The 14,307-nt window shown below is 51.7% G+C and overlaps 2 protein-coding genes and 1 long non-coding RNA gene across 5 annotated transcripts in view; 1 reads left to right on the top strand and 2 right to left on the bottom strand.

The window, feature by feature from the left end:
• LOC125947643 (uncharacterized) overlaps positions 1–14,307 on the top strand; it is a 221,550-nt gene that overhangs the window by 38,699 nt on the left and 168,544 nt on the right. The gene's annotated exons all lie outside the window — the stretch shown is intronic.
• Positions 1–14,307, bottom strand: part of LOC119461880 (cyclin-dependent kinase 8) — a 260,725-nt gene that overhangs the window by 198,660 nt on the left and 47,758 nt on the right. For all 3 annotated transcript variants that reach the window (XM_049672776.1, XM_037723249.2, XM_037723250.2), the window contains exon 4: positions 9,050–9,160. In XM_049672776.1, coding sequence (XP_049528733.1) covers positions 9,050–9,160 — 111 coding nt within the window. The remainder of the gene's footprint in view (positions 1–9,049; positions 9,161–14,307) is intronic.
• On the bottom strand, positions 2,395–3,048 carry LOC125947634 (uncharacterized). The gene has a single exon (XM_049672782.1). It carries the CDS (start codon positions 3,046–3,048, stop codon positions 2,395–2,397), a length of 654 nt encoding a protein of 217 aa, XP_049528739.1.

Here is a 14,307-nt window from a genome sequence, read left to right as displayed (position 1 = left end):
TAGAGTGATCGCGTCGCTGGCGCTACGTCATTGTGTACCAGATACGATCACCTTTCAATTGATCAGTTACAAGCTCTTCAGTTAAGTAGAAATCCATTTCAACATTACATGTCTCAAATGACGTGAATAAGCCTGCTTTGTTATTACCCGACAGACTATACACAGCCTTTAAATATAACTTCCTTTAAAAATTCAAACACCCCTACTTTCAGCTTGTTCTTCTATAACTGTGCTGGCGAAAAAAAAAAAAAAAGCAGCAGCAGTAAAGGTAGCTTTTCTTTCCAAACCACTCAAACTAGCGAGTCTCAAGTTACCTCCCAATGTCAAACTTAAGAGGTGCTAATAAAAACGCAGAAATCCCTTGTGCCAAAACACAGTCCAGTATAAGAAGTGCAGGCGAAATTAAAAAAAGTGTAGTACGTAGTGGAAGACACACAGCCTTTGAAGGGCCCCTAAACCACCCAGAGGTCGAAATTTAGTTGTGGTGTTGCAGTTGTGCACGAGTCTACAACGAACATGTAGCCGTGAGAATTTTTCGAAATGGTGCCGTAATAGCGGAATTACACGCGTTTGATGATCAAAAACTGCCCTCGCTCGTTTCACTCTTTCCTTCACTACTCTCCTCGTCGGCTGGTCTCCCCTCCTCGCCAAGTGCTTCTCGAAAGGTCACGTGACATACGTAATCGCCAACGCGCTTCTCAAAACACTGCCTACTTCCAGTTAAGGCACGTCCATACTAGCAGCACATATACCGACGGCGAACCGGCCGCCAGTGCCGTAGAACGTCTGCCGCGCGAGAGGTGTCCAAAGTAAAGGCAGTTCGGCCGGCGCCCCGCCTGCTGCACAATCAATGGGCCAATCGACGACTGCGAAACTGCGCGCCTCCGCCACCGGCAAGGAAAACATCAACTGCAGCTACCGCCGGGAGACAACGGGCTCGGCTGTGCTCGCATCGCAGCCGACGGCGTCGCTAATATTAGAGTACTTTTCTCTGTGTACAATTATTGCGAAGAGCGATAACAACGATAAGAAAATGTTGCGGCTTGTGAGCGTCGGTATTTCATTTTGAAGCGCCGTCCGTGTTAGCTTTGAAGGGAACCAGAAAAGGCCTAGCGACTATATTGGCGCCGTTGAGCGATCAGCAGCGGTGAGGCTGCCGCACAAATGAGTCCCGGTCTCACCCTCTCTATGTACGGCAAGGAAATCTCGCCGTTCACGAGCAAACACCGCTGTTGAACAGCAGCCCGCGAATGGCAAACGGCGTGCGACGAGTTACCGTGCTGGTAACGTGGACGTGGACTCAGCGCTTCTTGGCTACCCGCTGTTGCTGCGATGCCAGCCCGTGTTATGCGAAGCGTACTGCTATAGACCCTGCGTTGCATGCACGTCTGGAAAGGCCAACAATGTCGCACTCTGTTCGCGCAGCTAATCAGACCGCTAAGCACGACTGTGTTGGAACGCGAGCGATTTGGCACTTGCGTTGCGGGCTGTAATTACCGATTCAAAAGGGCGCACAAACAAGCAACACAACGAGGAAGAGCAGAAAGCGCGCGTACCTGCTAGCAGACTAACTGGAAGTCGTAGGTGCTTGTTTGACAAATGGACATTGTTACCGCAGTTGACTTCACCAGGTTCCCCCTGCTGACATCGTGACGACCGATGGGGATACCGGAAAGGCGAGGGGAGGAGGACGGCATTGTTTTTTTTATTTTGTGGCGCTCTCGCGGCGCGTAGCGCTGCAGCGTTTGGCATCGTTGATCGTGACAGCATTCTCGACTCGATGCGCGTGTTTACTTGAAATGTTAAAAAAATATCTGAGGTGGTTTAAGGGCCCTTTAAGATCCGGTAGGCCTCAATGAGTGAAGTTGTAGGCAGCATTACACAGTTTTCATTCAACATTTTAGTATAGCGTAATAGGGTAGTTTACGTACTGGATACTATTCCATTACGCTTTGAATTTCGCATACACAGTGCACCTAAGTGATTCTATCTGTGTGTGCGTCTGGAAGGCAGCGCAATGAAAGCCAGGAGCGCGTTGTATTTGTACTTCCCATATCCACCGATCTGCGGCGAAAAAGACAAACAGTACAAGCTACCATAGCCTCCGAAATATTCGGATCTCAGATGTCACTGTGGTGGGAGGGTTCGAGCCGAGGCGGCCGAGGAGGCAGGCTGAAGCCCGAGGGCCGCGGAGTAAAGACACACGCTCCGAGTCCCCAGCAGAAGTGCCCCCGTTTATTCACAGCACAGCCTTTATATGCTACATCCTATAGAGGGCGCCTCATAATCGGCTTAGCACTCGCGCCCTCTACATCCCCCCTTTTGGGAAAGTAACAGAAAGCAACCCCTTGCTCTCAGGTATACAACGTAATGACAAATGTCTCATGGCACGTTCTACAAGTTCAGCCGCACCGGCGGCCTAACACAACGTCCAGACCGAGTGCGTACAACTGACCCAGGCGGTCTTGAGGGAGTAGCCGGGGCAACCGGTGGCGATGCAACTGGTAGAGGAGTAAGTGCCCTGGGAGTTGGACTGCTGCACACAGGCTCTGGGCGAGTTGGAGTCTGTGGCAGGCTTTCAGATCCTCGTGTCCGTGGACTGGAGCTGCCGAGGTCTAGACCACCTGATGACGGAGACTGCTGCGGAACCAGATGTCTCCGGTTGCGGACGAGAGCACCTGCATCCGTCTGGACCACGTAGGAGCGTGGACGCTGCGCTGGGCTAAGAACAGTGCCAGCACAATCTGTGTCGCGAATCCACACTCTCTCTCCCTCCTCCAGGGGCCGCAAATCTTGTGCAGCATGTCGACGGTCAAAATCTTGACGCTGGCGACGTCGTTGGGTAGTGTCACGCCGGTGGAAGTCGGCAGCGTTAGGTGGTTCTGGAAGCAACGCGGCCATGGGGACCGGAAGGCGAGTCCTGAGGCTGCGCCCCATGAGCAGCTGAGCAGGGCTGTACCCGGTCACGCCAGGTGCGTTGCGGTATGCCAAGAGGGCCAAAGGCCAGTCCGGAGACTTCTTGAAGAGTTCCTTAACCGTCCGCACCATACGCTCGACTTCCCCATTAGACTGCGGGTACCTGGGACTGCTGGTGACGTGGGAGAATCCGTAGCTCTGGGCGAAGACGCGGAATTCTGCCGACGAAAATTGAGGCCCATTATCGCTGACGAGGGTCTCTGGGATCCCATGCCTTGCGAAGACACTTTTGATGATGGAGATCACCGCTGTAGACGTCGTCGAGCGAAGGGACAGCACTTCAGGGTACCTCGAGTAGTAATCTACGAGGAGAAGGTAGTCGGCTTCTTCGTGATGAAATATGTCCACCCCGACTCGCTCCCAGGGACGGCTAGGCGTCACGGTAGGCAGCAGTGGCTCTGCTCGCTGGACCCGCGTGGTAGCACAGTTGGGACAGTTCTCCACCATTGTCTTGATCTGAATCCCCATGGTCGGCCACCAGACAGCTCCCCTGGCGATGGCGCGGCAACGGTTCACTCCGAGGTGTCCGTCATGGATGAGGGAGAGGACGTGCTTCCGCAGAGAAGCGGGCACCAGCAGGCGTCCACCGCAGAGGAGAAGGCCGTCACCAATACTGAACTCGGCCCGATGAGCCCAGAACTGAGCCATGCTGAGAGGCAGATTCTCTTTCCTAGGCCACCCTTGCTCACAGTACAACTTGAGCTGCGCGCACTCCCCATCTGCAGCCTGGTGAGCTCGGAAGTCGTCGAGGAGGACTGCAAATGTAGGAGGGATAGCACGGAGTGCTTCTTGAACGTACAGCTCCACCTTGTCAACAGCTGGAGTCGCTGGCAGCTGGACGACTGGGTCCCTTGAGAGTGCATCTGCGGTGGCCAGCTGTTTCCCAGGAACGTACTTGACATCAAACTGGTACTGGAGAAGGCGGATGCGGAAGCGCTGGATTCGTGGTGGCATGAGATCGAGATCCGCGGTTCCTAGGAGCTGTACTAACGGCTTATGGTCGGTCTCGAGGGTGAAACGAAGACCCCGAAGAAACTCGTCGAATCGGTTGATGGCCCAGGTGGCAGCCAGTGCCTCCTTTTCGATCTGGCTGTACCTCCGTTCCGTTTCAGTCAGCGCTCGAGAGGCGTATGCAACTGGTCGGCGCTCCCCTGATGGCTGGTCTTGAAGGAGGACAGCACCCAACCCGAAGGAACTGGCATCTGCGGAGACTGTCGTCAACAGTGCAGGGTTGTACCTTGCGAGGCAGATGTCCGACGACAGCATGCTCTTGAGCTTTTCAAATGCTGAAGCCTGCGCTGGTCCCCATGTCCAGGCTGCAAGCTTGTTCAGGAGACTTCTGATTGGCGCAGTCGTTTGAGAGAGGCCCGGGAGGAAGCGACCGACATGGTTGAGCATACCGAGAAAACGTTGGACACCATGAACGTCCTGAGGAGCTGGCATGCGCTGAATGGCGGCCACTTTCTCTGGATCCGGAGTGATGCCATTGGCACCGACGACAACGCCAAGGAACCGCACGCTGGACACGCCGAAAGTGCACTTGGCAGCGTTGAGGGTGACCCCCGCTTGTTGGAGGCGACCAAGGACTGCCTGGAGGCGTTGGTCGTGTTCTTCTGTGGTGCGGCCAAACACAAGGATGTCGTCCATAAGGTTAACAACACCAGCCAACCCTTCCAGCAGGCGAGACATCTGACGCTGGAAGTATTCCGGGGCCGATGTTATGCCGAATGGGAGGCGGCAGTAGCAATACCTGCCAAACGGAGTGATGAAAGTCGTGTACTTCTGGGAGTCGCGCGCCAGGCGTACTTGGTGGAAGCCTGAAGTTGCGTCCAACTTCGAAAAAACGTGTGCGTCACCGAGAAGTCCGAGGGTTTGGTCGACGGTCGGGAGTACGTGGCGTTCACGCAGAACGACTTGGTTGAGTTTGGTCAAATCAACGCACAGGCGGTAACCCCCCGCTGGCTTCGGGACGACGACAAGTCCCGCGCACCAGTCCGTCGGTTCGTCGACGCACCGGATCACGCCCTCCTGCTCCATCTTGTCGAGCTCCTTTTTGACTACGTCTCGTAGCGGTATCGGGATACGCCGGGCTGTGCTGAGGGCATACGGTACCGCGTCAGGCTTGATACGTATCGTGTACTCTTCCGGAAACGTGCCCAGGCCGGTGAAAAGGGCTGGAGGGACTTCACGAGGTGGTGCGTCCGGCAGAGCTGGTGCGACGGCGCCGACAAACTTGACGACCCCAAGGGCAACGATAGCGGGATAGCCGAGAAGTGGCTGCTCTTGTCCCGCAACGACGTAGAGGCGCTCGTTGACTTGCCTGCCTCTCCAAGACAGCGCCGCGTCGAAGGTGCCGAGAAGCTTCAGGGCTTGTTTCCCGGGTCCGAAAAGTTCTTCGCCTCGCGGCTTATCGAGGACGGCTGGGCAGCCGGGAAACGTGCGCGGAACCACCGAGACGTCGGCTCCAGAGTCCACTTTGAAGACGAGAGGGTTCCCGTTGACACGCACCTCAACGTACCGCCCGTTGCGGGCCACCGCCGCGACGGAGTGGAGCTCGACGGATCCGAGGCGCTTCCCTGAGCGACATACCGCCGCGAAGTGGCCTCGCTTCTTGCAGTGGTTACAGACCGCTTTGGCCGCTGGACAGTCAGACCGTCGGTGAAACTCGTGACCGCAAAATCCGCATTGCCTACTTAGGCCTAGGCCGCATTTCAAAGCCTCGCCAGCTCTGTTGCTCGAGTGCGAACCGTCGGGTCGGTCACGTGACGCAAAGTCAGCAAAGTTGCCAGAGTCCCGTCTATTGCGTCGTCCGCGTGCACGCTGCGCGGGTTTACGCGAAGTCGCCGCGTCCACGTGAGCTGCCGTAAGCGGTTGCCCAGCGGTGAGGGACAGGCGTTGTCTTTCGCGTTCGGCGTCTTCGTGCTGACGAGCTTGCACGAGTGCGTCGTCCAGGGAAAGGCTCGGAGTGCGGCACAGCTTGTCTGAAAGGCGAGAATCCGCCAAACCCACGACGAAACGGTCGCGAACAAGACGCTCTTCAACGGCAGGTGACGGGTAGTTACACTTGCGTACCATGTTCCGAAGGGCCGTGAAGAAACTGTCGACGGTTTCGCCTGGCTCTTGCGTCCGCTTGTGGAACCGAGAGCTCTCGTACACCTCGTTTACGGGGTGCACGAAGTAGCTTGTGAGCCGCCGGGTGACTTCCGCGTAGGACTTGTACGCTTCTTCATCGGACATGAGAGAACTGAGGACAATGCGTGCACGGGGGCCCATACAGTAGAGGAGAGTCCTAACCCTCGTCTCGTCCGGGGCTGCGTGCATGCCGGTGGCGAAGGCATAGTCCTCAAATTGCCGTAACCAGGGCAGCCACTCGCCGACATCGTCGAAGGGGAACGGAGCGGGACTCCGGAGACTGGCGGCAGCGAGAGCAGGAACTGGAGCGTCTTTGTTAGCCATGGCAAGTCGCGGGAACCACGCATCCCACTTCTGACACCATGTGGTGGGAGGGTTCGAGCCGAGGCGGCCGAGGAGGCAGGCTGAAGCCCGAGGGCCGCGGAGTAAAGACACACGCTCCGAGTCCCCAGCAGAAGTGCCCCCGTTTATTCACAGCACAGCCTTTATATGCTACATCCTATAGAGGGCGCCTCATAATCGGCTTAGCACTCGCGCCCTCTACAGTCACATGCCGTCGTCGCACCTATCTCCCGACTTCACCGATAGTTGGCGCTGGTATCTCGGAGATTTCTCTCGTTAGGCTTAGACGCGTTCAAAACGAGAAGTGATCTCGAAAACTACTCAAGGTTATCAATAATACTCTGTCGTCGAAGAGGCCTGAGAATAAGCGAAAGCCGTTAACACAGTCATTTGCTATGAGAGTAAGCGAAACCCGTTAACACACTCATTTGCTACGAATGAAGTAAATTGTACAAGAACAACGCCAAATTCAGTTCGAAGCGTGCGGCTGGGACTGCTGCCATGTTTTACATAAACTAGTTAAACCTCGCAAAGAAGGTAACTGAGAAATAGCGCGCGTTCGCTAAACGGTATGGGTCATTTAGCGTAATGCAGGGGTGGGACTCCCCAAAGTCATTTCGGAGCAATTTTTGGAGCAAGTAAAATTGCATTTTGGAGGTGTTTGGAGCAGACAAAATTGCATTTTCGAGCAACTTGGAGCAGGGTAAATTTCATTTTGGAGCAGGCCAATCTGAACTTTAGTGGAATAATAGCATATGGCAGCACACTTCGAAACCACGATAGAACGGAGAATAAACCAACACAAAGTGCATAGTAGAAGCATGCTTTATAGCTATAGCGTACTGGAACATGGAAGGGTGGGCCGAGCGGCGGCACAACGTTTGTTTTCCTGTTAAGCCGAAAACATCGGTGGAACTACAATTGAACTATATATTCCCGCGCCGACGCTCATGATGATAGCGGAAGATGTTCTCAAATTATGGGGTCCAATCGAAACGCTAACATAATTTCTGGGTCACCATGTCACCGCAGACCCAGAGAGCCGCAATCAACCCTGGGTTGGTACAACCCAGGGTTGATTGCGATATCAATTATATGGACACTCCAGGCGCATTTCTGCTGTCATCACCGCCCTGAGGTTCTGTATAAAATCCAGGGGCAATAACATTGTCGCCACGCGCTGTATGCTGTATATGCGAGTGAAAGTGTGTGAAGGTGAGCCGACCATGGCGGCTCAATCTCGCGCGCGCAAGGGAGGGAAGCAGGGAGGGAAGCAGGGAGGAAGCGCACCGTCTTAGGTCGCACGCAAGGAACTGTGGGGCAAGGGGAGGTAGGGGGGCATTCTCAGGCGGCGGCAACGCAGGACCTATCTTGGAAGCGATCTGCGATGGGGGCAGATCTAGTGCGAGTGCTCATAGCTTTGTGCACGCTGAGTTTTCGCCAATTAGCTCACAGTGAAGTGAGAGGCAGCACAAACGTCAATTCGCTCACAGTTGCTGCCACGCTTGCTCACTCCAGCGTTTAGACAGCTAATTCCCACGGTCATCGAGTGAGACGTGTTCATGTTTGCTTATGCGCACATGACACCTGTTAATTTAGTTAGTAAGCGAATGTTTACAAGTTTATATGACCGATAAAACTACTATCCTTACTTCGTATAGCTGTCTACTAATTTGCTATCGCAATCGATGCTTCGCCTTTCCGGCGAAACTGCGACTTTTTATTCCAAGTTGGCCATTAGCCCTTCCCAATATGTCAAAATGTCTAAGGCCTCACCGATGTGGGCATAAAAACAGACTGAAATATTTTTATGGTATACTGGCCCTGGGGACAGAAACGGCCCCCCGCTGAACCCGCGGCAGCGTGCGCCTCCCTAATGTCTAGTTCACTCGCAGTGCCCCGAGCCTGCTTTTCGTTATTTTGCGCCTCACCGAACACCGCGCCGCTTGGCCCACTCAACTGTATTCTAGTACACTCTGAATACAGCCGCCGTTGCCGTTCTGACAGCAGTGATAACAGCCGAGAGTGACCGCGTGCTGGCCACTTGCCAGAAGCGCCAAAAAGTCCAGTGTGAAAATCCCGAGAAACTGTGCGGGAAGCGCCGTCGTGCGGTCGGCGGAATGTGAACGGCCGCACTCTTTTTTTGGAGAACGAATCCGCTCGCTGCTCGCAGCTACTGCCGGAGCACACATGCCGGAGCCGTTCATCAGGCGCAGCATGGCGCAATTTCAGTCAATTTTCTGTGTTTGGCGCAGTTTGGCACAGAAATCTGCGTTTGGATCAAAATGGCGCAATTTGCGCAGGAGTCCCACCCCTGGTACTGTGCATGCTCATTTCAATCCAACTATTCCGCTAATCCTGCTATTACGGTAAACACGCTAAACTAAAACTGTCTATTAAGCACTAGCTTTATCAACTGCCTTGTCATGGCAGTGCTCCTCTCATCCCAATAGTTAATCAGCAATGGCACTGAACCACATCATGCCCATAAAAACCTCAATAACACACAGGGCATTTATCAGATAACAACTTGCCCACATTTTGTCAGGTGGCAAACACCCAGAACAGATAAGGGGGATCGACATGTGTGATGGCTCACCCACAAATCGTGTTCAGCAAAGTCAAAAAGGAGGTAGACTTTTCGGTCATTGTGCGAGAGGAACACTCGTTGCAGACTGATGACATTGGTGTGCTTCAGCTCCCGCAGCAGCTGCAAGGAGCACAAGACAATGGATAAGCACTGCAGTGTCACACACAGCTGGCTGTTTCACAAGTAGACTGCAAGTGCACTTATGCAATAAATGCCCAATTCAGAGAATATGCAGCTGTGCAGGAGGCACCGACGATGGATGAACCAAGAAAACAACTACAAAACTGGCCAAAAACACCAATGACGGCCCTATCCACAAGTACACGTTGCACAACATCACAGCATGAGTGGGAGGTGAACCTTGATAGTTACAACACTTTACTCTTATCCCAATGACTTTACAAAGGTTTATAAATGTGCACATGTTCTTATTCGCCATCATGTTACTTCTACAGTTGTGCTTTTATTTTTCTTTCCTGATTGTAAACCTACATCGATCAAGATAAAAATTAAAATTAACAAATCACAGATAACTTTGCTGGTTCTTATTCACCATCATGTAAGTTCTACAGCTGTGCTTTTATTTTCCTTTCCAGATTGTAAGCCTACATTGACCAACATAAAAATTAACAAAGCAAATTGCAGATAACTTTGCAATCCAAAGCCATGTTCCATGTTAGCATCCACAGAGCAGCGCCACACCGATTCGGAAGCTCTAAACATGTGGGAGCAAACATGAATGTAGGTATAAAACTGCATCATATTTACTATAAAATGACCTCACATAAGATGTAGCAAGTGGTGGTTAGTCAATACTGTTAAACTGCTCTATATATTGAATTCCTGATGTCTACAATAATGTAATCCACGCTAAGAAAAAATAAATTGCACATGAAAACATGGTATGCTGTGCTTACATAGCTTAAAACACAGGCAGGTGAGTGTCCCCTTTGTTGGGTACCTTGCTTCACAAGCCCCCCGCCCCTTTTTTGCCTATCCTGCACACATTGTTCCATATGGCAAGCTCATTTCATGAGCTCACTACTAGGTGGAGTTACTTGTCTGCCAAATTATTTGAATACGCAGCAGAAACTGGCGATTAAAATTGTCGATCAATGGTGATCAATTTGACGGGGTGTAATAATGAAAGCGTTAACCCAGTATTGTGTACTTCGCTACTTGTTCTCAATATGACAATGTCCACTCTCCTTTTAGTGGCTAGTCAGTGTTTCCTGTAAAGATCACAAGGTAAAAACACATCAATTCAACCTTCGTCATTTTAAATACTGAATCATGCACATGGGTTTTCATGAGTAAACTAGATTCATATACTGCACTTAGTCCCAATGGCATACCAAGTCAAACACTAACGTGTTGCAGCGAACACATTTCACATTATTTAGATGTGATGTTTAACTAATCATTAGAGGGTAAAAAACTGCTCAAGGATTGGAAAATAGCCAATGTCACAGCCAAAGATGAAGCTGGTGATGCATATTTAAAAACCAGTGTCATTTTCATTTGGTGTAAAATGCTTGAACATGTAGTGAAATCGGGTCTTATAGAGCATCTTAACAAAAACCACTTTTCCAGGTCCACTGAGCATGGTTCTTGCTTAGGTTTATTCTGTTTATTCTGCACAACACAGTTCATTTAATTCACTTATGACCTCACATAAGGACTCAACTCTGTGCTCATACAGTCGGTAGACCTACTTATAACCATACTGATGTGCCCTCAACTTTGGTACGTGTTCTACAGCAAAATAAATCCCTTACTACATGCTCCCTTGCTGTATTATTGTTCCAAGTCCTGCAAGAATAGGTAGTACCCATCAGGCTGTGGACCATTCAATACGCATGGTATCATCTCGTGCACTGTGCAATACGCTGAACTTGTAGATCTCCCAGAGATTCTTACAAGGAGACGCAGGCCGTCACGCGAAATGGCCGCCCACACGTTTACTGACGTGCGTGCACTCAATTGCGGCGACCTCCTTGATGTTCTGCGCACAGAAGCGTGTATTCTGCAGGCGCCACACTCTTTGCTGCTGGTCCCAGCGACTGCAGAAAGTAGATTCGTCGGAGAAGATGACGTATTTCCAATCCTCGACCCTCCAACTGCGCTGATCGAGAGCGAACTTGAGACGAGCAGTCTTGTTGGCACATGTGAGTTCTGAGCAGCGATGCGGCTCCGGAGGGCGGCTTCCCTTAGTCTTTGCCGTACCTTGCTGTAACTTACATGTGCCAGGTTGTGAGTACGGCGCACATCTTTCGCACTTTGAAATGGCTTCTCACTGATTATAGCAACAATTTGTAAATCTTCGGCCATCGACGTGGCGCGGGCTAGCCTTTTGTGCGGCGCATATCTTGAATGCGTCCTTCATCTCGGTATGCTTGGACTATCCTGTTGTGTTCAACCGACAACCTGTCAAGGTTGCAATACTGCGCTGCGAGAAACCTTTTTTCGACAGTTGAATGACTTCCCGTATATGCAAAGGCACTCGCAACATCATTAGGCACTGAAACCGATATGACCACATGCAGGCAGCCGTTGTCTACTTTATAGACATTTTGCACGAAAAGAGTAATAAAAGATGCGTATCAAAGCTCAGCCGACCCCACCACAGATCACGGTAGACTACGTCACAGCCGACCCCTAAGTAGCTGCATAGCCTGATGGGTCCTTGTAATATGTGCCTGTGTGTCTTGATGTGAACTCATATCACGCTTGCAGCCCCTGACACGCTATCAGTTGCTGTTTTTACGAACACTAGCGAGGCGGGAGTGCCAACATTTAGCAGAACTGCCGGGCCCTTTCCACTTTGTTTCCTGCAGTGGCCACTGCGAATCGCCTGACGTAGGGTACGAGGCTATTTGCCACGCGTTCGCGTGTTCCAACTCATATTCACGATAGGACGTGCTTTATCAGGAGCTACTGGTAATAAGCAAGGCACGAATGGCACGAACCAATACGAGGGTCCTTTTGCCCTTCATCTGTCAACTGGCGTGTCTCAGTCTGCTCTTTGGCCACAGCGTGCTCTAGACACAACATGGTGCGAGCAGTGGGATAGTGTTCGTCTTCCACATGTCTTGGGGGCGTTTGTTGTGGCACTCGACTGACAGCAGCTGTTGCAATGGACACTCCTTCGTCAGCACCCGCCCATCCTGCCACCACATTGGCAATTCCACCGCCAGGGAACTTCAACTTCGACCAGACGTCGGAGTGGTTTGAATGGGTTCAGGAGTCTGATCACTACCGATACGCCACAGGCCTGAACGAAAGGTTAGAAGTCTAAGTCCAGACGCTGCTGTATACCATGGGCAGACAAGCCAGGAAAACGTTCCAAACATTTGGTCTCTCGGAAGAAGAATAAGAAATTGTACCAGACTATGTGCAAAAATTCTCTGCTCTTTTCGTGGCAACCAAGAACGTGGTGTACAAAAACGCCTGTTTAAACCGTAGGCAACAGGAAGCAGTCCGGTGAGACGGCTGACCAGCTCGTAACCGCTCTACATGCCTGGCCCCCCCCAGACTGCTGCAATTTTGCTGCATTCCACACACGGTCGATCCGGAACAGATTCGTCGTGGGACTTGCTGCACTGTCGGCGGCGCTCCAGATGGATTCAAGCCTTACTCTAGAACCAGCGACTGAAGGAGGATGTTCACTGACAACAGCGGGAACTATGCTCCACCGCGGCAACATCAGAGGAAGTCGGGGCTGTAGCTCAACAGGAGACACCTAGGGCTTCAACTGATAGCGACAGCAATGTTCACCGACCTCCTGTCACCTGGTGCTGAAAAATCAACAGGACTTGCAGCAGTGCCAATTTTGTGGACGTTCTTACCGTCCTAGGTTCAAGTGCCTGGCTTGGGCAGTGCGGTGTAACAGTTGTAAAGCCAAAGGACACTTCGCTGTGGTTTGCGGGAGTAGCCCCCAAAGCCATGACATAGAAATTTCTGCATAAATTCAGAGCAAGAAAGTTATTTTGTTGGAATGGTAACAGTTGTGCAAATAACGATAAATGAGGAATCCGTGACGGCTAAGATTGATTCCGGAGCTGTAGTCTCCGTCGTACTCCCCAATTTCTCTGGAGTTCTTTTGTGGTTACAGCCGCCACCTGCAGTTTTGATGGGGGCAGGAAGTCAACACCTCCGCTTGAAGGGCACTTTTGTGGCAGACATGGCCTGGAAGCAGCAAGCCACACGACAGACACTGTACATTGTAGGTTCGGTGCACACTGTACACCTGGGCCTTCCAGCTATTGATGCCCTGGGTGTGGTAAAGTTGGTTGATGTGCTGTGGGATAAAAAGTTTAAAGCGATGTACCCCAATTGTTCCCCCAATGCACCCCCAAAGGCATCAAGCCAATTGAGTGGTGCGCAGGCATCGTGCCAGTGCTCAAACCGTCAAGCAAAGTGCATATCTGCGTAGATTTAACCAACCTTAACAGGAGTCTGTTGTGGGAGCACTTTGCGTTCCCGAAAGTTAATGATGTGTTGGGCATATTGGGGAAAGCGTCATACTATTCGTAGTTGAATACTAATCCTGTCTTCCATCAAATTAAACTGGCATGCCTTTCAGCCGCAACTGTTTTTGCCGTTTACCATTTGAGATAAGTTCCTCCCAGGAATATTTTCAGAAGTGCAAGGGCGTAATTTTGGATGGCTTTCCGGTTGTAGTCAGCCTAATAGATGACATACTGGTTTTTGGCACATCAAAAAGCGAACACGGTGAGAGGCTGTACGCACTTCTAAGGAAGCTCTCTACGGCCAGTGTCACGCTCAATCGTGCTAAATGTTCGTTTGGGGTTTGCAAAGTAGCCCTTTTTGGGCTATGTTGTTGACCCAACGGGCATCAAACCAGACCCCGGAAAAGGGGCAAGCAATCCAAAGATGGTTGCACCGTCACTGGTACCAGACCTGTGCAAGTTGTTGGGCCTGGTGAATTATTTGGGAAGGTTTATATTGCTACACGCGTGGGGTACTTGATTGTTTGAACGATGCGCGTGGGCGCCATCACTCAAGAAAAGAAGAGGAAGAAGGAGCTGGGCTCGCGCTGTGAGTCTAACCGGTCAGCGCTGCAACCTGTTGTAAATACAACCTGTAAATAGTTGGTAGTCTTACTGACTGGTCCTTCGCGTAACATTCTGGTGGAGGTGGAACGTTCCCCGTCCTCGCCACGGAGTTCCGAAGCAGCCGCACCGTCGTCTTCTCAGCCATGGCTTCCGATGGAAACACCTCGTCGCCACCTACACCTGCGGCGC

Source organism: Dermacentor silvarum, chromosome 8, assembly GCF_013339745.2.
Source record: "Dermacentor silvarum isolate Dsil-2018 chromosome 8, BIME_Dsil_1.4, whole genome shotgun sequence".
In the NCBI taxonomy this organism is placed as follows: domain Eukaryota; kingdom Metazoa; phylum Arthropoda; class Arachnida; order Ixodida; family Ixodidae; genus Dermacentor; species Dermacentor silvarum.
The sequence above is the reverse complement of the archived record's forward strand: the minus strand, read 5'-3'. Positions and strand labels throughout refer to the sequence as shown.

Coding starts and splice junctions, on each gene's coding strand:
- LOC125947634 (XM_049672782.1), bottom strand. CDS start 3,048: ATGGTGCGGACGGTTAAGGAACTCTTCAAGAAGTCTCCGGACTGGCCT.